This window comes from Maylandia zebra, linkage group LG2 (assembly GCF_041146795.1).
Source record: "Maylandia zebra isolate NMK-2024a linkage group LG2, Mzebra_GT3a, whole genome shotgun sequence".
NCBI classification, from domain to species: Eukaryota; Metazoa; Chordata; class Actinopteri; order Cichliformes; family Cichlidae; genus Maylandia; species Maylandia zebra.
In genome coordinates this window covers 46772908-46794344 of record NC_135168.1, presented here as the reverse complement: position 1 = coordinate 46794344, position 21437 = coordinate 46772908, and the positions used below count along the sequence as shown (strand labels likewise).

The following is a 21437-nucleotide window of genomic DNA, read 5'->3' as shown; positions in this document are numbered from 1 at the left end:
CCATGCAAGTTGTAATCTACTATTTTGACCATGATTCAAATATCGTGATTGTAAAAATGTGAATACCTGTTTAATGGTCAGCTGCAATTCAGGTGTCTTGCTATCACCAGTTTTCCTCTCCTTTGCCTTGACATGGCATACCAGCTGAGACCTGCTCTTTACCGAAAGGTCTGTTTTTATTCCACCAAATGAAGCAGAGGTAAGAAGGGACAGAATCGATTGTTGCAGGCCAAATTGAACCTGTGTCGAGCTGCAGGCAGCCACAAGATAAAGCCTCTGACGCTGTCTGCTGTGTTTATCATCAGGTGGCCTTTTCTGTGTGTGCTATGCTGCGATTTTGATGTGTTAAGTCATAATAGGGGAGCCACCATTCTTTGGAGGGGCTGCCAATAAAATCTCAGACAGAGGGGATTATGTTTCATGTCAGCCCATTATTGTTTCCAGCTTCCCCTGTACACTTTTTTCTTTACCTGGAGAGGCCTCTGCCTCAGTTTTGCAGCTTTCTATTCTCCTCTGCCCTGCTTACCCTTTGTTTATATTAAGAATGAAAACTTTTAAATGCTGCTAGTCTTCACTTTGACCAGTTAAGTATTATATAAGGGCATGTTCCTCACTGATTTTTTTTTCCGCTTTGAAATCCATCAGTCCAACTTAATCAAATACATGGTACAAACCTAAGTAATTCTAAATAGCTGAAGACACAGCAGTCCAATTCTGTTTTTCTGCTGGCTCAGTCCTCATTTAAACTGTTTGCATTTTTGTCAGAGAAAGCTTTGTTTAATATTTGGTAGAGAGAGGAATATGGTGTGGGATTTCTTATGTATTTATTTTTTTAAGTAATTGGGCTCAGCCACCTCCTAATTGTTGTAGTAACTGGTCTGACACTCCTTGTGATTGTTGGTCCCACCTAAGTTTACATGGAAGACATCAGGTTGTCTGCAAACCGTTGCCGACTACTGGCCAAGCTGTACTTAAACCTGAAAAAGTGAAAAGAAATCAACATCATCATCAAATGAACAGAAATCAAAAATACTTCCCTTCAAAGTAATAAATAAATGAAAAACATTCTTGGATGGTTTAGAAACATTCAGCCGTTTAGGTCCTTGCACAGAAGCTTACCTGTACACAAATACTGACTCTACAGCTGCCATGGCAACAGGATGGGTCTTTTTTGAGCAGTTTTCTACTCAAGATATACACAAAGGTTCATTGCATGCTACTTTATAACATCATTTGTAAAGGTGATGCTGGTCCTCTGTGTTCACATTTGTTCGTCTGCCATCGTGTGTTATCTTATGCTGCTTGGTACTTGTCACCAGAATAACAACAAATTACCCGACCTAATGTAATGAAATTTTATGGAAAAGTCAAGCTTAGGCAATAAAGGACCCTATTAATATTTATTTAATATTTAGCTGCTTCCTTTAAAATTGTGAGATAGCCAAAAAGCTTCCAAAGGCCAATGCCCTATGCTTTACCAAGATATGAGCAAGTTATTGTTGCTGGCTGTCACCTTACTCTGTCACTTCAGCTGTATGAACTTGAGAAGGGTACATTCATGGTTGTCTATATTTTAATTACGTGTGGCTGCAAAACTATGAATGGAGAGTTTTTGCATATGCATCTTGAGCATGAGCACTTTTTGATTACACAGCAGGACCCCAATTACAGGAGTGACATTTTATTTTAATTTGACTTGCTATTCACAGTTCAAATCAGATGAGGCATTGTCTAAATGAAGTTTAAAACCAAGAAGGAGGGAAAGTCCGCTTGAAATTTGCCTGCAGAAAAACGTTCTCCCTCCTGTGACTGGAATCATTTTATTATAATAATTTCCCCAGGACATATTTTACAGACACATTTATGATACTTAGAAGGTTAAAATTTCATTTAACTGGTGACCTATATTCATGGAGTGTCTAGCGTGCATCTAGAGCAACAACAGCTTTTAGCAAAGCCTAAAGCTGTTGGTTATTACAATAGGGTGACTGGCTGCAAGCTACAAACCCCCCGTAAGTAATGGGTAAATGGGAAAGCACAGTGAGGCTGCTGTGGGCTACTAGATAACAGCAGAAACACCCCAGTATTGTATATCTTTTGCAATTTTAGGTCCATTGTGTTGTTGGTAGTCTTTTGGCACTTGTAGCAGTCCACTCTTTAACTATATATAGATACAGATATAATAACTATATAACCTCTGCAACTACGATCACTTAAAATACCCTTTAACATATTTATTTGTTATGTGATTATCATTTTATTTATCTATGCATTGCGTCCCAGAATAAATGGTTAACTGATTTAATAATTCCTACAGAATCTTTGCAAATAGAAAGAGTGATTTCAATAAGAATCTCTTCTTTAGCTGACTGAAAGACATAGTGTTGCAGTGCATCTGTCTTTAAAAAGACACTTGCAGATTATATTGGTTCAAAAGTTGGCTACATTGGTTATATAGAAAGAAGTGAAATGGACTAGTGTACAAATTGGCGAAGGCATGTGTGATGTAGACCAAGGAAATTGTATTAATTACCTTAATAATTGGCCCCTACATTAAAGGGATCTCATGGCTTGGTTATTCTTTTGGGGGCCTTTATTTACTTGGTTTTACTTCACTTGTTCTCACTTGTTATCAATAAAAAGCTCTTCCTTAAGGATAAAATGTTCAATTAAATTGGTAGTGGTTGCCATCTGCAAAGGTTTTAGATTACAGTGTGTCTTCTTCACTTGACATGAAGTCACCAGTTTATACCAGATGTGGTCAATAGATAGTATTTTACATGAAAGAGTAAAGTTCTTTACATTTTGCCTCTCATTTACAGAACACCAATACACCAATGTTTGGAACACATTAAACCGTGGCAGCTTCCTGCATTGTGTTATAGCTCTAACATAAAGGAGCAGTCATCCCACCCCTCTCTGCAAAGACAAACAAGTTTATGTAACAAGTGCAGCGTCTAAAACATGAGCCTTCTTTGGGTTTCCACTCACAGTCCCATCCATTGAATTTAGTTGGACAGCAAGCCAATGTTAGAAGCACTATATGTAAAGGATTATGGTACTGACTTAAGATTTCTCTCCACTATTAAAAGGTCTCCTTTATTTCAATTTATATTTTACTCTGTGTGTGCATGCATGCTTTATAGTCAAACTTTCAGTACTGAAGTGGCTTTCAAGGTCCTTTTTCTATTACATTGACTAATGCAAGAGACTAATTGTTTCACATTGTTGCAGGAAACCCAGTCAATTTTCTTAAACTCAGCTATGTGTCAGTTTGTCCTGCCACATATATCACAGTCCGGGATTGCTCCCCATGCTATATTCAACTACTCTGCATGTGGTGGGTAAAAACAAGACAAATAGCCAGTTAATTCATCTCGTAGCTCAAAAGTCTCATTACCCTGCTGATGAGTTTAAGGATTGCCTGAGGTGGAAAGGGACTATGTTTATGGCTCGGCAATCGTGCGTACCAAGTCTCGTCTCCTGAATGAAAAACAAAAGACATGTCAACACTCCAGCCAAATGAATACTGAATACAACCCTGTTTAAATACTTAATGATTCTACGGTTTAAACATGTGTTTCTAAAGGGATCATACGTCCTCTTTATATGGTGACTTCTAAATGAAGACAAATGTGGATTGTGCTGGAATTGATCTGACCTTTCTCATCATGTAAGGGTTATGAATCTTACTGAGTCTACTTTATTAGTGTGATATAGGGACATAGGAAATCCTAATTTTGGTAGCCACATGTAGGTCACAATAAAATTACATGCAGAAGTGGAACAAGCAGCTGGTAACAAAACTATATTAGAAAAAAGGAGGGTTTCGAGCATTTATGAGTTTAAAAAGAAATTAAAAATTTCCTACCAGAAAATGTTTCCACATTTTGTCAGGCTTGCCCATTGATTACATAGCACGCAGCATTAATGTATTTATAAGTGTAATCCATCGTTTCCACGATTTGACCTGCATTAAAGTAAAGATAGGCTGGATATTTTTTGTGCTATTGGAGAAAAAATAATAACCTTTTAAAAAATAGCAACAGAGGTCTAAGAGGAAAGTTGAACTGCTTACACTTCCCAAGCCCCCTGGGCTTTTAGCATGTATGAAGCAAGTGAATATGTTGGGAGAGCCTTAGAACAAAGTGTGGAAGGTGCTTTTTTTCTTTCCTTTTCCAGGAAGAACTGTCAAAAGGCTCCACCCCAAAACACCACTCAAGATTTTGAAAAGAACTATCAATCAATTTCCACTGCTACCCAAAACGCACAAGTATGAGTTGCAAAGATTAGGTTTAAATCCAACCTGCAAAGGTTGCTGCATTAAGAATGAGGACTGTACCTTAAACTGAATAATTTAAAATGTATTCCTGCTTCCACTGCCAAATACCTTGTACACAGCTCCACGGCTTCTAGTGAGTTAGCATATTTAAGACATTCAGTTACCTCCACGTCGTCCTCCTGTTGTTAAGGAACCACCTTAACCAGTCAGCCGCACTGGAAGATAAAATCTGTTTGCTAACTGGAGGTGACCTAACGTTTAACAGATATCTCGTCACTATGGCTACTTAGTTTAAGGCCAATCAAAAACAGCCTGGCTGTCTTTTCTCCTGAAATGAATACATAATTTAAATCTAAATCAGGGATGACAATGTGATTATGACCGTTTACAGAGCTATACTTGGATAATGCAAAGGATTGCTGTCTGTGTGGATGGTGACAAACACAGAATGATTAAAGGGTGACATTTTAATACTGGACTGAAGAACTTCACTGAGAGCCTGAAGTGAGATCTATCACCAAACTAGACGGGAATTTTCCTTTAAATGCAGATATGCTGGGAGTTTAGTTATCTGTCAACATCTCTATTTTTGTAACCATTGCAAAATAAATGTTTAACAGAGTCATAGACAAGTTAGACAATAACAACAACATGTCATGATCAATAAATCCAGTGTTGTGGAAGAACACTGGAAGAACTTTATCAGCAAAAAGGAAAATGGGGAGGCCAACACAGATTTGAGTCATCGTCCACCCTACACAGTTCTTATGAGTCATACACCATCACAAATGCACAAACACATTTTTCTTTATTAAAAAATCTACAAAAGACTGATGACATTTATCTCTGAATTAAAGGTAGAACGTGGATCTTCAGCCATACATACAGTGAATTTATGTCTGAAAAGCTCTCACTAAGTACACATCAGGCACATTTTGTTTTGTCATAAAAAAAAAAAATCACCTCACGTAGTGCATTCATATTAAATTTGAAGAGATGCATTTATGGTCATCAGTGTTAGATTTTAGTCTCTGAAGATATTTTTTTCAGTACATACATTTAGTTTTAAGGGGGCCATATTAGATTAACAGTTTTAGGCACTGCAATAATCCATTTCTATCTTCATGAGAAAATATTGCTTTAAAAAAATCCCAGGATTGGTTTAACTGATGCAAGTAAAAGTTTTATCTATTACGTATATTTGTTTAACTACTGCAGAGAAAGTAGTTAAACTTCTTACTGTACCTGATAGACATGCTGTATATTTATATCAGCCATCTTTATTAAGATTTGTGTAAATATGCCCAACTACAGACTTTGATCTGTGTGGCTCTCCCAGAGGGAGCTCTTGCGCTACAAATGGGAGGAGAACAGAGGCCAGAGAAACTGAGTAAAGAAGAGAAGTAAGAGTGACTAACATTAATTTAAAAAACAATAGGAAAACTAAGAAGTGTTTTTGTTTCTTTTCCTTTATTTTGTCTTTTTCTTCTCCTCCTCATCATTGTTGTTTTGCTGAAAATTCATAACACTTCCACCTGTCCCTCTGGAGTAAACTGAGAAGAAATTACGGTAGGTTATAATTAGTATACATTTTTGCCATCTTCAATTTTTAAGTAATAGAAAGAAAAAAAATCTCATTTTAAAAAGTCGCTTCTCTTCTGTGAATATGCACCGGTGAACTGTAGATCATGATGGGATGTCACTGACAGGTTTTCTTAGATAAATAATAGAAAAATATCAGTCAAGTTCATGACCCTCTCCCACAATTTATCCTCTTCTCATTCTAGTGTTCCCACAGCAGTTGGCCTTTCTTAGTCTAGACTCAAGCAAAACCTTTGATAAGACTGAATGTAAACTAGTTAAATAGCAGCAATATTGTCCCACAGATTATTACTATTACTATATGTAGAAATCAGACATATTTTTATTGCAATTGAAAAAAGTGTTAACCTGAACTCGGCACAAAGCATATTTTGTACTTCTTGCATCATGTGTAGTGTATCACATATTTACTAGAATCCAGCAGTTTTCCTTTGCTCTTGTGCTGATGCAGTTGATCTTTCTTTTAAGATTAACTGTATTAGAAGATGTGTGTTCAGGGGCGCACGAGCACGAACACACCCTTGGGCATACGCCCTGGTAATTGGTGCTTGCAGCTACTGCATATTAATTGACATTGTTATATTCAGTGTTAAATATTTAAAAGCTGGGATTTTGTTGTTGGTTCAGTTTGAATCTGTTTTTTTCTTTCCCTAAGTTTTTTTTTCCAGCTCTCTCTTCTTTTTTCTTTCTTTCTTTTTTTTGCAAAAGTTCTCTGATTCTGAACTATAGTGCATTGCTGTGAAGAAATATATTTATAGATTTCAGGTCAGTTAATAACTGAAGTAAGGTTTTGGTGTCTTGGATGTAGAAATAGCAAGTTAAGTGTTTCCCTTGAGAGGTGTCAGGTGAATTACCTTTAGCCATGTGATAAGGTGCAACTTTGAAGTTGTGAATGAGGTTAGAGGCAAGACTCAACCTCTGCAGGCTATCATGATGACTTGGTATGCCACACCAAGTCATATCCATATCCATCTTACTGTGAATGCAGTCCTGTTTGATGTATTTTAAGTTAGTCATTTCCTTCATTATTATTTTGAAGTTATACATGTGTGCATTTCCTTTTGTGTGTGTGCTTCCAATTCAGCGTCAGCCAAACTGTGGTATTGTGATGAATTGTGGCATAAATACATACTTTAAAAGGCATTCAGGCATTTGTTATTGTAATTAATTAGTAGTTGTACTTGTAAGTGTGACTGAAGCATCAGCATGAGAACATAGCTGAGGTTTTACTTATTCTGCTACTTACCCAACAGCACACTTATTTGGATAACCTAGTCAGCCTAACATGAGTGCAAACATGCATGAAAGATGGAACACATGCTTGCCTCTTCAAGCTACGGTAACTCAGCTTCCATTGGTGTTTTTCATACACCTTGCCTTAAAATCAGTTACCCTAACCGTCCAGCTGTATATTCCTAACTCATAATTTTCTGTTGTTGGCATGTCACAAGAAACGTATCATAACAATATCAAAGAAAAACACGTGTTGACAAAGAGAAATTACCATCTTCAGGTGCATTTAGGTTGCTGGCTGTCAGGAGAGAAGAGGTAAACCATTGTACCCCTTTGAGATCCTCATTCTTTTTATTGCAGAGGGCATAGACTTACATATAGCAGCAACACATCACCCTGACTGATTTCTTCAGCACTTCCCAGGGAATTGTCATCACCCCAGGTCAATGTCTAAACTTTCCCATGCATCAAAATATATTGTAATTGACTCCATTTGTAATTCCTCCAGAGATCTGGCACTGGGCTGTAGCTCTGATGGCTGCCAAAAGCAATAAAGTCTCATAGACATGACCCCCATTGCAAACAAGCCCTGCTTCTAGATCGGGAGGAACAGTAAAGTGTGTGTTTTTTGGTGCCTGGCTGTACGTTTCCGATTGGCTGCAGCCCATACTTCCATTCAAATGTCATAATTAAAAAATTATGCAGTCATGTTTTATTCTTCTTGGTTTAACGTTCATATCTCTCCTTCTCTATTTTTGATTGATCTGGTAGCTTAAGAATATTGGATATGGTGACACTGCAAAATTTAGCTGTGTTTTTTTCCAGGATGGGGAGAGAGTGGTGGTTGTAGCGACTCCAGGCTTAACATCTGAGGCCTCTGTTCAGAAGTGATCATAGCAAGGATTTACAGATTAACCGTTACGAATTTAAACCTTCTGATTTTACTCTTCAGGGGGTCATCAATTACAATCAGGCAAACAAATCCTTCATTATGGTAACAGTTTTTCTGCATGAATGCTTTAAGGAAAATGCAAATTAAAAGAGGAAATAGAGCAAAAGCAAGAAGGTTTCATCCTTTTATGTGCAAACAATTAGTGTAAGATTGATGGAAAATTACAGCTGTGACTATTTTTGCACACTGTGCTACTTCCTGCCCTCTGAGTGAAAGTAATAATATCGTTTATCCATACGATGCATCTAAATAATTCAACAAACTGGTGTTTTAATTGTTCACACATGAATAGATCACTAAAGAAGCTATCTTTTGTTCTAGTAAACAACGGGAAACCATACCGTAGGTAGATTATCATTTCCAATGGTTTCAAATTGTACCCTAATATTTACAGGTAATCCTGAGCTCCAACTTTATGCTGTCCATTAAATTTACTCATTTGCGGCTTTCACCTGCCTGCTGTTTTTAGGAGTACATGATTCAAGGTAATCAGAAAGAACAATGTGACTATGTTGTCACAGCAACACTATCACTTTCAGTACTGCAACCTGAGCTGCTTTGATTCCTCCTGAAAAGGAAACACATGCAGTTGTGTTTATCCTCTTGTAGCTTTCCTCTGCTGTACAATAGTCTGTCTCCCACTTCATCTCTTATTTGCTTTCAGGTGCCACCGAGACTAAAGAAAAAGATAAAGGAAAATTCTTTGTCATGTTAAAGTAGAGGTATTTGAAGTAGCACTAATGTGTACAACACCTACTTAGAAACACACACAATCAGTCATTGTCTTGACTGGTAGTATTGCGCTGATCAATAACCAATTTTACTCTGATGTGATGAATATACCTTTCAGCACATATTATGTGTAGCTGGTCATGTGAAGAGTTTACTGAAGGTCATCCTGTCTTTACATGTTGCATAGTCAATGAAATGGTGAGAGCTTTGCGTGGGTAAAAATGCAAGCGTGCCTAAAACTGTTTTGGATTCTCGAAGAATTTAACGCCTATAATCTCCAGAGGCTGGAATATTTTTCCACATATGAAGTGCTATTATACTAGCCACTATTGTACCTCTTAGACTTGCAGATTTCAAATATTCACAGAGAATTAATGCAATGGAAAAACAAGTTGATTCAAATGAGAATAGCTTCGGCTGTCACTGTAAAGAAAGGCACCCATTTTTTTTAAACTTTCATTCCTCCCTGCAACATGAATTTCAGTTAAATTGATCCAATATAACATTTGACTTTTTAGTGTTTTATACTCATCCGATTATTAAGTGATGACGTGACGAATCCTACTTCCAGGCCTAAAGTAGTCTGCGTTTAATATGGCTTTTGTGTTGTTAACATGTTTAATGTTTTGTATTTTCTTCTATTTGATCTCAAAAAGCTCCTAAAACAGTCAGTGATCACTGTTGACCTCCCTCGGCTTTTATTACCGTTAATCATTTATTTAAGCTCAGTTTTTAAAACCTTAGGATGTAACTACAGCCCAGCCCATGCAGCAGTATATGAATGACTAACCTCGTATTGTGGATGGATTATCTCAGTTGTTCTCCTGGCTGAAGTTTGGTCCTTTTACAGCATCCTGCCATGCGATTACATTTGTTCCTGACCACCGAGAACACTCACGTTAACTTTTATCCAGTGGAAAAAAAGTTAGCTTGTTTATATTATGCTAACATAGCTGTGTCGCTAGCGGTCACGTAGCACATCATTATATACCAGCTAGCCCAACTTCAGTGACCCTACAAACGTCACTGCTGTTTAGTTTTCTGTCTTCATTTATGTTGGAAGTGATAACAGAGCTGTACGTTTTAATTTGTTTCCAAAACCCCGCAGTCAGGACATGCTATATTGTATTTAGATAGAAGCTAGCAAGCTAACTTCCTGCTAACTTCTAACTCCGTTAAATGTCATAAATTCCGTTTTCATGGATGCCTGTTAGTTAAACTCAATTGTTACACCTGATCATTTTATTAAAGATGAAAGACTTTAGACAGTTTTTCAACTCTCAGTAATGCCATAGTGATCGTTTGATATATGGACCTGCAGCGGAGTTTAGACCCAGACACGGCTAGTGACGTCAGACTGAACAACCGGATTGTCATTAGTTTTTGAGATATATTTTAATTAAGAGATCATTTTTAAACCTAATCAACATATAAAATTGAAAAATGCTTTTATGCAGTCTGTGTTTGTGCATCCTTTCTGTGTGTCCCTTTTCCCTGTGTCATATCCTCTCCAACATACACTTACTTTGCTAAAGGAATAAATGTATTTATCAGTGACCTTCTCTTAAGGATTTATGTTGCATTTGTCTTTGTTTTCATAAGTCTTTAGATTATTTAAAACGTGATCTTTTATGCTGCGTTGGCAGCGATGTTCAAAATAAATCTCTATTTCCTTTGTAACTTTTGGCAGCATTGCAAGAGCATTAGTTGAATGATTGGTATTATTTGTCAATAAATCAAAATGAAAATTGCTCCCCTCAACAGATGACTGAATAGAAGGTTGACATCTTCGCATTATAGCGGTTGATTTGGTATCGTGAGCTACACAGTATTTTTCCCTGGCAGTTTATTTGAGGGAAACAAGGCAAAACGCGATGAAATACGTTTTGTCTGCCTTTTGTTCTGAGGAATGACTAATGCCGCAATGGCCAGTTTTACCGAGCTCATGTCAATAAATTAAGGATGTCGTTCGCAGTTTTCCCCTCACTCTGTAATTCATACAGCTTAGAGCATCGCTTTAAAATGGCTTTTGTCTTTTCTTTACTTTCTCTTTTCTTCCTACATCGCCACACATCACTCATCCCTCGCTTCTGTGTGTATGATATATACCTACCTGCCCTCTTTATTTCTCCACTCATCCACTTGGAACATGTATTCAGCGTACAGAAGGTATCACTGTAGCTAATGACATCCCATAAGAATCAATGCTGGATTTTCTACTTACATATACAAATTTATGAAAAGTATAAAGTGGCCTACAGCTACAAATTTAATGCTAAATGCATGTATGCAAGTAATCTGTTATGTAGCTGGGTTTCACTTGTTTCCCATCTGGTTTACTTCCCATGTTAACGTTTCTGTTTTGAATTCCTATGACCCCTCTCTGATCTCATAAAAAACACTATGCTTGGTTCCTATGATCAGTTTTTCAGCCAAGCCATTAGTCAGTACTGTCACTCAATCCACAAAAAAAACTATCATAAGCCATAACAAATGACAAACGTAATTCCCAGTGGCTTGATGTGAATTTAATTGTTTTGCCTCTTGCTTCATCTGTCCACTGCTCGCTTTCCTTTTTCACCATTAGTAAGTCTGAGATCAAAGTGACAAGCACATGTGGATCTCAGGGGCCCTATCAGTCGAGAAACAGACTATGTGATAGTGTGGTCTTCTCAGTGTCATTCCCAGGAGTCAGTTCTACCAGAATTGAGAAGGAGGGATTGTGAGTCTCCCAGTCTACCCAGCTAGCTAGCTGAAAAGTCTAATAATGACAGTGACCTCACCCATCACTCTCACTGCATTGCTTCTAGACCAATCACAATAGGCAATTTCTGTGTATGGGTGTGTGTTCTAATGGAAATGCAGCTTAGATACCCTTTGTGTTTGTGTCAGACAGTATAGTGCATGCGATCCAAAATATTGCTATCCAATTTTATTGTCAGAAAATGAGAGAGGACAAACTCGAGCTGTGGAACTGATGTAAAGCAAGACAAGGTTGACCCTTATGTCAGTGAGACCTGCCACAGCTTTCTGTTTCTCTTCAGTTACAGACAAAAGGATGTAAACACTCAGCAGATGTCAAAGTGGTGCCAAATATTAAAAGTTGTCCTGGGTTGTTGTATTCAATCTGTACTTGAAACAAATAATAACGAGTTCATGCAAAGTAGAACTGGATGGCCCATTCAAATAACATATAACCTATAAGATATCAGCTGGCAAGACCTGTTAATCAGCAGGATACATGTTACTCTGCCGAGTAGGTAGTTTCATCTGCTTGTGTTTAGTCAACATTGTGAAAAATCAAAGCTAGACTGGAATGAAAGCTGACACTCTTAAGATGAAGAATCCCAGAGGTTCTTGTGACCTCGTGTCCTTTCCTGTTGTGCAAGTCCAGTCAGTGACTTTATGAATGTAGCTTCAACTTACATATCCTCAGAAAGTAAAATAAACCCATGTTTAGCTGACCCACAAACCCTCTTTCACGTAGGTTCACTACCAGCTTCACTTCTAACTACTCCTATACAAAGATGTTTCTTCTCAATACAGTACAGTATTTTTGTCAACTGTTTCTCTTTTAGTTCTCAAAAGGCTCGGGGCTTACAGTGTACAGGAAGCTCAAAGCCAGCTTAAATAAAAACAAATAAACAGAGATACTTTTAGTCATGTGCTCTTTATACCATCTCCTCATTCCTCTGATATTAAAGAAAGTTAGTTACTGGCTTTCTGATCAGCCTATTTTTCTTTCCTTTCTCAAACTGGGCAATACCATTTAACCAACATGACATATGTTCAGTTTGAGCAAACTGGAATTTGTGTGTCAATAAAACTAAACCCTTTACAGGAACCTAAACATGCCACTGCATCCATGCTCCTGTCCCATTTGATCCCCTAAGACACTGCATGCTGTTTGAAGTCTCTACTTGAAAGGCCTGATCTGAATATAGTGGATTCCACTGCTTGCAACTCTGCAAGCAGTGATTACAGACTGATTAATGAACCACTGCAGACAGGCACACACACCCAATGTGCACACATATTACCACTCGTGCTCACTTTTCTAGGCCATACGCAGATGGATTATGTGGAGTCAGTATGTCACATCGGTCTCCCTCTGCGGTAGATATGTTTGTTTAAATGTTTAACGTTTTCAGGGATGTGTTGTTTTCATCATGGGTTACTCCTATATGGAGCAAGAGCCCGCTCAACTGTTGATACTAACCAGCTAATTGTGTGTGTTTTCACTTTTCCACAGTGTCCGCCGAGATCTTAAAAAGCAGTTTGACCAACATGGAACGGCACATTCAGAGGCTTGAGAATGACATCGAAAACTTCCCCAAAACAGCCGATGAACAAGATAAGTTTGTGGAAAAGATGTCTATATCCTTTTTTTATTGTGTTCATTCCAAGACAATACACAGGTTTGGACGTAAATTTGCTCCCTAACAACATTCGCTTTGAGCGATATTAGGACATTCTTTGTCCTATTTTGTAGCGAGCAGTGGCAAAGGTGTGTGCTGTTTGTGTTCAGCCTGGCTGTGGTAAGCAGTTTAAGTCACTTGGTGTGATAGGTGGCACCCTAGGGAACTTGGGGAATGGATCTGGCTGCCTTGCTGTGAGACGCTGATCAGATCTCCCTCTTCAGTCCTCCCTGGGTCCCAAGAGTGAAATCATGCCTGTGGCTATTTTTACTTCACTCTGCCACTGCTGCCTGTCCCCTGGGGACCTCTAATAGGGACTCTGGCCCCTCACACCAACTTATCGCTTATTCCTGATTTCATCTTTTGGCCGACCACAAACCTCTCCACACAGCCATCCACGAACTCTTTTCTCATGACACCTCTCCTGTTTTGATAACAGAGTGTTTCACTTACACCCAAGCATCTCTAGTCCCAAATTGAATTAGCCATGTCTCTGCACTTTCTTGAATGCCCTTTCTGAGAGGAAAGGTTCTCACTGTATAGGTTTGATCAATAGTGAAAATCAAGTCTGTTGTCAATACCCTGAGGCTAAGGTGCCTTTCATGGGGAAAAACACAGTGAAGCAGTCAGCAGGATAGCCTATGTTTGTCTCTAATGTTATAAAGAAAAGAAAGGATTACTCTCGAGTAATTTAAAACATGAGTGGGTGTTTCCATATGCTAGGGGCTCACACAAAAGTTAACATATAACATTATCTTTACTTCCTTTTATCTGATATCCATTTAGGCTAAATCAGCACAATTGGAGGGACGAGAGCAATAGTCCCTAAAAATCTCTTCAAACCAGAGATGGACATTTACATTTTTACATTTAAAAAAAGAAAAAACTGATGCAGAGGCTTCCCTGGCGGCAGCTACTATATGAAGCAGAGCAGGCAGGCAAGAAAGCTGCTCTTTCCCCCAATGTCAGTATTGATTCCCAGGCTCCGTTGAGAACTAGAGGCTTGAGTGAGAGGAAATGGAGAAGTGTAGATATACTGCAGTATGGTTCCTTTTCACTGTCTGGAGTTCCTCCCCAGAGAATGGCAAAGAGAAACTGGCTGGCCATGACCTGAAACATCACCCCTACCCCACACACCCACACACCCCTACCCATCCTACCTGACCATGCTGTGGTCCTAGGAATGACGCTCATACAGATTTACTGCAGTAAAACAGATTTTGTGTCTTACTTTGCTAAAGGTTGGAACAATGACATGGTTATATTTTATATTTTATTTTGCAGTGTTGTATTCATCGTTGATTATAAAGTTACTTCCCGAATAACTGGGAGAATAAAGAAGGATGTGATTTTCAGTATTTCATGCATTCTTTTGTGTTAACATGTTAGGATTTATAAAATATATATATATGTTGTTTTATTGTAGCACAGTGCATATTATCAGGACGTCGAAGTAAATTACGTTTTGCACTGTTCATTCCGAGAATTGATTTCGGGGGTCTGATACAGAGGGAAACCTTTGCCTGTATGTGTCTGTGTGCGTCTGTGTTAATTTAGCTCTTTTCTCAGATTTTGCTACCACATTAAATCTCCTCAGATATCAGATCTTGGACTGTTTTGTGTAAATGAGCATTGTGATGGAATGAATCCACATGCATATGGACCATAAGGAGAGATTGAAAGTGGAGACTGCTTGAATCACTGAAGTTTGTAGTACCAGCATTTGCTATGAGCTTAGGGGGCACTTTAATGCCGAGTGTTGGAACAGTGACAGTGTGAAATACAGGGCCGTATTTTGGGGGTTGACATTTCCTTTGCTGTACATAAGATAGCACAATCAAGGGAAACATACCTTTTTAAACTTTATGCTGGGATTAAAGAAAAGGATGTTGGTTCCTTGAAGCATGACAGATGGAAGAACAACAACATCTAAAAGTCATGCATTTGATGCTTGAGCAACCCTGAAAAAGTTAAGTGAAGCTCTGTTGTCTTGACGGCTGGGCACTGTGATGAATTAGTCAGACTCCGTTTGTGTGTGTGTGCTTGTGTGTGTGTGCTAGAGAGAGATGCAGAGAAAATGGGAAGGTAATTTACATTGGATGTGTAGGTGAGTACATATGCTTCTGTTCCAGTCTGTATGTCTTTCATCTTTAACTAGCAAAAAACCATGCAGGGTTTTAAAAAGTGTAGTGACAACTTGATTAAAAAAAGAGGTAAAACAAAGAGGTAAATAGATGGACTTTTTCAACATGATACCCCGCTCGAGACTGTATAATCAAAGTTACATAGAAATAATGGTCCTCTATCATAGACCTGGGAGTTTTAGGGGTCTGCACAATATCTTAGCTGTTCCCAGTAAAAGACCTCTGATGTTGTGCCTGGACTGGACTGCTGGAGCTGCTCATCTATTTTGAGGGATAAAGCTCTTAATAGTCCTATTACCTCTGAAATGGCTTTGGTTTTTACCTTCCACATCTGCTCCAGTTGTTTCTTCAGCTCTGGTACTTCTCAATTTTCTCTTGCGCCTTCTTTCTGATGTTGCTGTCAGCTGGAATTGCTACATCTATCACAACTGCAGTCCTCTGCTTTTTATCAACCATCACTGTGTCTGCTTGGTTGGCCAGCAACTGCTTGTCAGTCTGGAACTTGAAGTCTCATGGGACTTCAGCCCATGTTCTTGACCACCTTCTGTGGTGTCTCCCTCTAGTACTTTGGGACTTCTAGTCCATATGCAGCACAGATGTTCCTGCACACTATTCAAGCTACATGGTTGTGCCTCTCAGTTTATGCTGTCCCAGCTTGCAGCTTACATCCTGTTACTTTGTGCTGGACTGTCTCTTGGGTCCTGTTGGCTTTGGTAAACTCCTGCCTCTGTTACTCTAGTTTAAGGGAGAATTTAAGCGTCCGGTATCATTCCTTAATATGCCACCACCTACCTGAGTGTCGTTGCTGATCATGTGCATCCCCTTATGACCACAATGTCATCATTTTTTTCTAGCAGGGTAACATGACACAAAGATCAAATCAACTTCTTTCTTGAGCTTAACACTGACTTCAGTGCATTCAAATGGCCACCAGATCTCAATCATAGGACAAAGAGGAAAACGAAGACTAAGAAGCCAGAACTAACTTGGTGGAAGCACTTCATTTGGCTTTACTGATACATTTTTCTCTTTCCATTACTGTAATGTATGCTAATTACTGAATGGGGTGTTTGTTCAGCAGTTTTGTGATCTCTATCTGTCAGAAGTAATGGGGGCTCACAAAGGCTGTAGAGTTGAGACACAAGCCCCCAGAGAGCCCTATTTCACCAGAGAGGCTATCGCTATGATGTGCACACACATGCACGCTGCACTTTGCTGCTGAATATGATAAAACAGAATAGGATGAGATTGTGCATGCTAGAATATTGATGTAGAGAGGTGGTTTGGTGGGGAGGATGAGAGACCAGAGTGGACCCTGATGAATACCTTGACATGCCCAGTACATCTCTGTGTACTGTATTCAATGACTTAACACAAACTACTGATATTTAGTTTAACCTTTTACTTCCCAGAGTGCAATAATCACAGAACATCACTGTTGCGTCTTCATACAAAAAAATAACATGGTCCTCTGACTAAGAAATTAAAAATCTGCTATTTATATTATACTATGGGGAATCTTTAGTGTATTTTATATCTGTGTTTTTGCGTGTGTCACATTTTTACACAGTGACTGAGTTTTCTCAGTGAAACGTCTTTTGAATTCTTTCACAAGGATAAGTGAATAGAGCTGTGTGCCTTTAAGCTATTGTACATGGCTGTGTTATTAGTTGAATAAGAAAATAGTCTTACTTTACCCCAAAGTTTAGATAGTCGAGTCTTGAGGAGTGCATTGTCATACTGATGAGTTTAGATATCAGTCTGGACTCCTGAGTCTTAGAGAAATCAAAAGGATTTGTTTCCCTGTAGGAAGGATTTTGCCAAACTATCATGAGACAATTCAAATTGGTAGAATTCCTCCCACATCCACACCTCTCTTGATAATTTCCCAACAAGAACAAGTGACGATTGAACAGCAATACTTATTTACAGTAGTTATTGACACCTCTGGGTGATTAGAGAGCCTGAAGTCCTAGGATTTGGACCCACATAGATAATAGTGTGAGTTTCTCAAACCAGTTTAGTCCTCTAATCAAGACACTGTTTTTTCCAGTCCCGGGGCTAGCTTCTAATACAAACTGACAGATGCATTTATACAGGTACCTCCTTTTTGTTGTTCTCTTAGTCTTCAGCCTGATTTAGTTCGCATTTCAAAGGAAGAAGTTCACCGCAGTGTGTTTATGGATGGCCCCTGTCAAAACAGCAACAGTTGGACACTCTGTTGGCTTCAGGCTAGGTTTTTGCACAGGTGCAGAAATCCCCTGCATCAGCACCACACACTTAAGGTTAATAAATGCCTCTTAGTGAAGCAGTTGTTCTGTTATAGAGGGTGAGCTTGAAATACCCCTCACTTGTTTTGTTTTTTGTTAGCGTGTATTTTTTGCGTTTTTATGCTAGACAGTGTAAGTGTTGTTTGGAAAAGTTAACACAGTTCATTACACCTTTATGTGTTTCAGTATGTAAGTCAGATTAATTAGAGAATCATCATGTTTATTTCTGTATGTTTGTGTAAAATAAAACTGGGTTAAAACATGCTGGTGGCAACACGCTGAGTAGCTCCGTATAATGTTTAAAGCAAAAGTACCCCACCCCCCTCGCTGCAAATAAGCTCCCTCTCTTAATCACCACCTTCCTCCAAGCCCCTCATGGCCCACCCCGCCACCCCAACTGAAGTGGTTTCTTTTGCTAATGAAATTCACTGTAAACTGTGTGGCCAATTAGCTAAAACACAGATAAACCACGGAGCCTTTTAATTATCCAAAATTCAGGGGAAACAAGTGTAAATAAGTAGCAGTGCTCCCTGCGTGCTTTAGTTCTGCTAGTGTGCCTTGCACCTTAATGTAAATGTCCAAATAAATAAAGATAACCACTCAGATTTAGAAAGAATGAGTCAGTCACAAGAATAAATAGTAATTCCTCACTTTGAACGTGGCATCTCAGCAGACATACTGATTTTTGACAAGCAGACAAATGACTTATCTGAGCTGCAAAAAGTTGTGAAAATGTGTTATAATTCTCAAGATGCCAGCACGCTTCTCCATAGAAGTATGAACCCTGTTCAAAATAAACAGTATACATTCTTGTGCGAGCTGTTCTCATCAATGCTGGGATGTTCACTGTTCTCCCAGCACTGCACTGGGTGCTGTTGGTCTACAGAGAGCAAGGCTGCAATAAAAAACAAGATAAAAAGCTATATTTCTGAAGAGGTTTATGAATGAAATATAACATGTGTTGTTGCATTTGTTTTTATCTTCTGAGCTTTATAAATATGGGTGTTGCTGAATTATTAGTGTGTTTAAGAAAAAGACAAATAGTGTATGTCTGTGAAGGTTCTCAGTCATCCAGGTCATAGTAGTCAAAGGAGCTTGCAAAGAAAAGCGTCTGGACTTCTTTAGTTGCTTGAAGACGTTTCACCTCTCATCCGAGAAGCTTCTTCAGTTCTAAGGTCAAATGGTGGAGAGTCCCAGATATAAACCTAGTGGGAGTTTCCCCCCACAGAGGGACAAAAGGACCCCCTGATGATCCTCTAATCACCTGAGCCAAGGTGTGAAACTGGGTGTGGGTCACAATCAGCCAGAGTTTCGGGTGAGCTCATTGTGAAACCTGGCCCCACCTTATCATGCGAATTCCTGAGGTCAGATGGCCCAGGATGTGAGTGGGCGTTAAGGCGTCTGGGGAGGGAACTCAAAATAGTGTAGGCACTATTTCTATAGACTAATAGCTAACATGCGCTATAGTGCACTGAGGTGTTTTACTTTCTGCTCAGATTTAGTCAAACGCTTCAAAACCACTTTACAATACAGGTGGATCCAGGCGGGAAAAAATAGTTCTTTAATGGCAGTCACCTGATTACCAGCTGAATATGGTTTTCATTTACTGTAGGTGAAAAACAGGAAGCAACTGAAGTAAATATAAAACTTCACAAGGTCTGAAACTCAGCATTCGGTGATGTACACGGGTTCCAAACTGCTTTGCATCACTGACTGCAAAGAACATGTATCCATGTCTTAATCCTGATATTTAAAATGGCATTAGGTTACGCGGCAACTTACACATCAAAAATTAAGATAATGGTAAACTTTCTGTTAGGGTTAGACAGGAGTAGTTAGGTTAATTATCCAGGTAATGAATGCAAGTCAATGTGATGTCCTCTTAGGTGTTGTTGGTAACATGATCAGTAACATCACTCTGTGACACCCATAATGTGTCAACTGGGAACTTGCCAAACACTTTTATACCAATGGGACCTATGTGACTTTCTACATGCAAGAACACAAGACTCTAATGACATTTATATGCAATGTAAACAAAATGTCGTATTGGAATTTCATCTTTCTAAGCTACCAGAATAATTTCAGTTAATGGAAAATCCAAAATAAATGTGGTCAAGTTACAAATTACAAATTGCAAAATAGAAATACACAGATTATTGTCAACATAAAGGATCGTGCTTCACTTGGCTTTTCTGTCGCCAGTCGTGTTTACTGCCAGACCATTTCTGTGCTCTCTAGTCATACGAGAGAATTTCCTCGGAGTTTGCCAATCAGTATCTTGTTAGGCTGTGACACTTGGCCTGATGTGGCAGCTTCATTAACCAGCAGAGTAAGCTTGCTGATAGACTCCCTGGACTGTAGACTCTAGATGCAGGAACGGATGTGGTACTGGAGTATGGGAGGTACCGCCATGATGTACTGGGGATATACTTGTGGACTGATAAGCCCTCATGCCCTATCAGTCTTGTAGGGTCTCCTCAGCGGTATGTTGTATCCTGTTGGGTTTCCGGCATACTCTCTGGAGTCCAAATCACTTTTTTGCATCCCTGCTGAATACATTTATTATAATGTTTGTTTAAAGTTCACATATAGCACAAAGACTCAAGTACTAATAGATAATATATGCAGAGGATATAAATCATAAAAAGCTGTCATGTTCTGAATAGAAAATGATTTGTTTAGTTAATCGGTTTTATCATCATGTTTCCATGCGTTGCTCAGCTGCTCTATAGCTTTGCCACTATTGACCCAGGTCTCCGCTGATTATTTCTGCTCTACTGAAAGCCAGGCTAAGGACCCAGTGGCAGAGGCTTCAATCTGCACCTCATTACTTCCCCAAAAGGCCTGGGCTTAGTGCAGGGTAATAGACAGAGGCCCAGTCGCCCTCATTTGTCATGGGCTCCTGGGTTTGATGCAAAGCCCCCCTTGAGCACTTGTTGCTGAGCTCTAATCCTGCAGTAGACACCAACCACGCTTCTCTGCTTAGCCATCCCCGCTCTCTACCGTCATGGCTCATGATTTCACTTTCATTTGATGTTTTAATGAAATCCCGGAGACTCAGGTGAATGGCAGGCCCATTGTTGGCAAATTATTCTATCAAATGCAAGTGGATGGGAAACGTGACTAGAGTTATTTGTCTAGTAAATATGAGCCACTGAGGGTGTACAATGCTTGTTTTGTTTTCATGTGAACACACAATATAAGACATTTGGAGTTAAATGACATAGGTTGACTTAAAAAAGATGGTTTGCATGTTTTGAATAACTGTTTGTTATGTCTATTCACTTGGCTTATATGACAACTAATAGCAATGTTACATCTACTATAGCAGAATTTATATGTGAAATAAGTAGCTTTTAATGCTGGCAAGTAGATCACAAAGCAAACCTTTGTACAAAGCTTTTTAATTATTCCAGTGTAGACCAGTATATTACTTTGTAGTATTAATTGCTACAAAAAGGCCTGAGTATCCTTAGCAGAGTATGCAGGTTTAAAGTCACTGCAAAATGTAAATCCTTCCAAAGTTTGAGTACTTACTGTCCCCGAGTAATGTTATTACTTTCTTGCTGTTGCTGTCCAAGGGATATATTGTTGTACAACTGTTTGCTACTGGGTCTCTATTGATTTATAACTTGTGGCTAGCTTTCCTCTCCCCTGACAAAACCCACGGATCGCTGCCTCTGCATGACTGTGGGACATCTCTCTGGCAGCATGCTTGTACGTATGACCCCAAAAATCATTTGCCAAACTTATTGACTGGATTTGCTTTCTTTAGAGCAATTACTTGTTCATTATGCAAAT

The 21437-nt window shown here is 38.9% G+C and overlaps 1 protein-coding gene across 9 annotated transcripts in view; it reads left to right on the top strand.

The window, feature by feature from the left end:
• Window positions 1-21437, top strand: part of diaph2 (diaphanous-related formin 2) — a 365791-nt gene that overhangs the window by 251471 nt on the left and 92883 nt on the right. For all 9 annotated transcript variants that reach the window (XM_076875695.1, XM_076875708.1, XM_076875689.1 and 6 more), the window contains one exon: window positions 13054-13178. In XM_076875695.1, the coding sequence (XP_076731810.1) occupies window positions 13054-13178 (125 nt within the window). The remainder of the gene's footprint in view (window positions 1-13053; window positions 13179-21437) is intronic.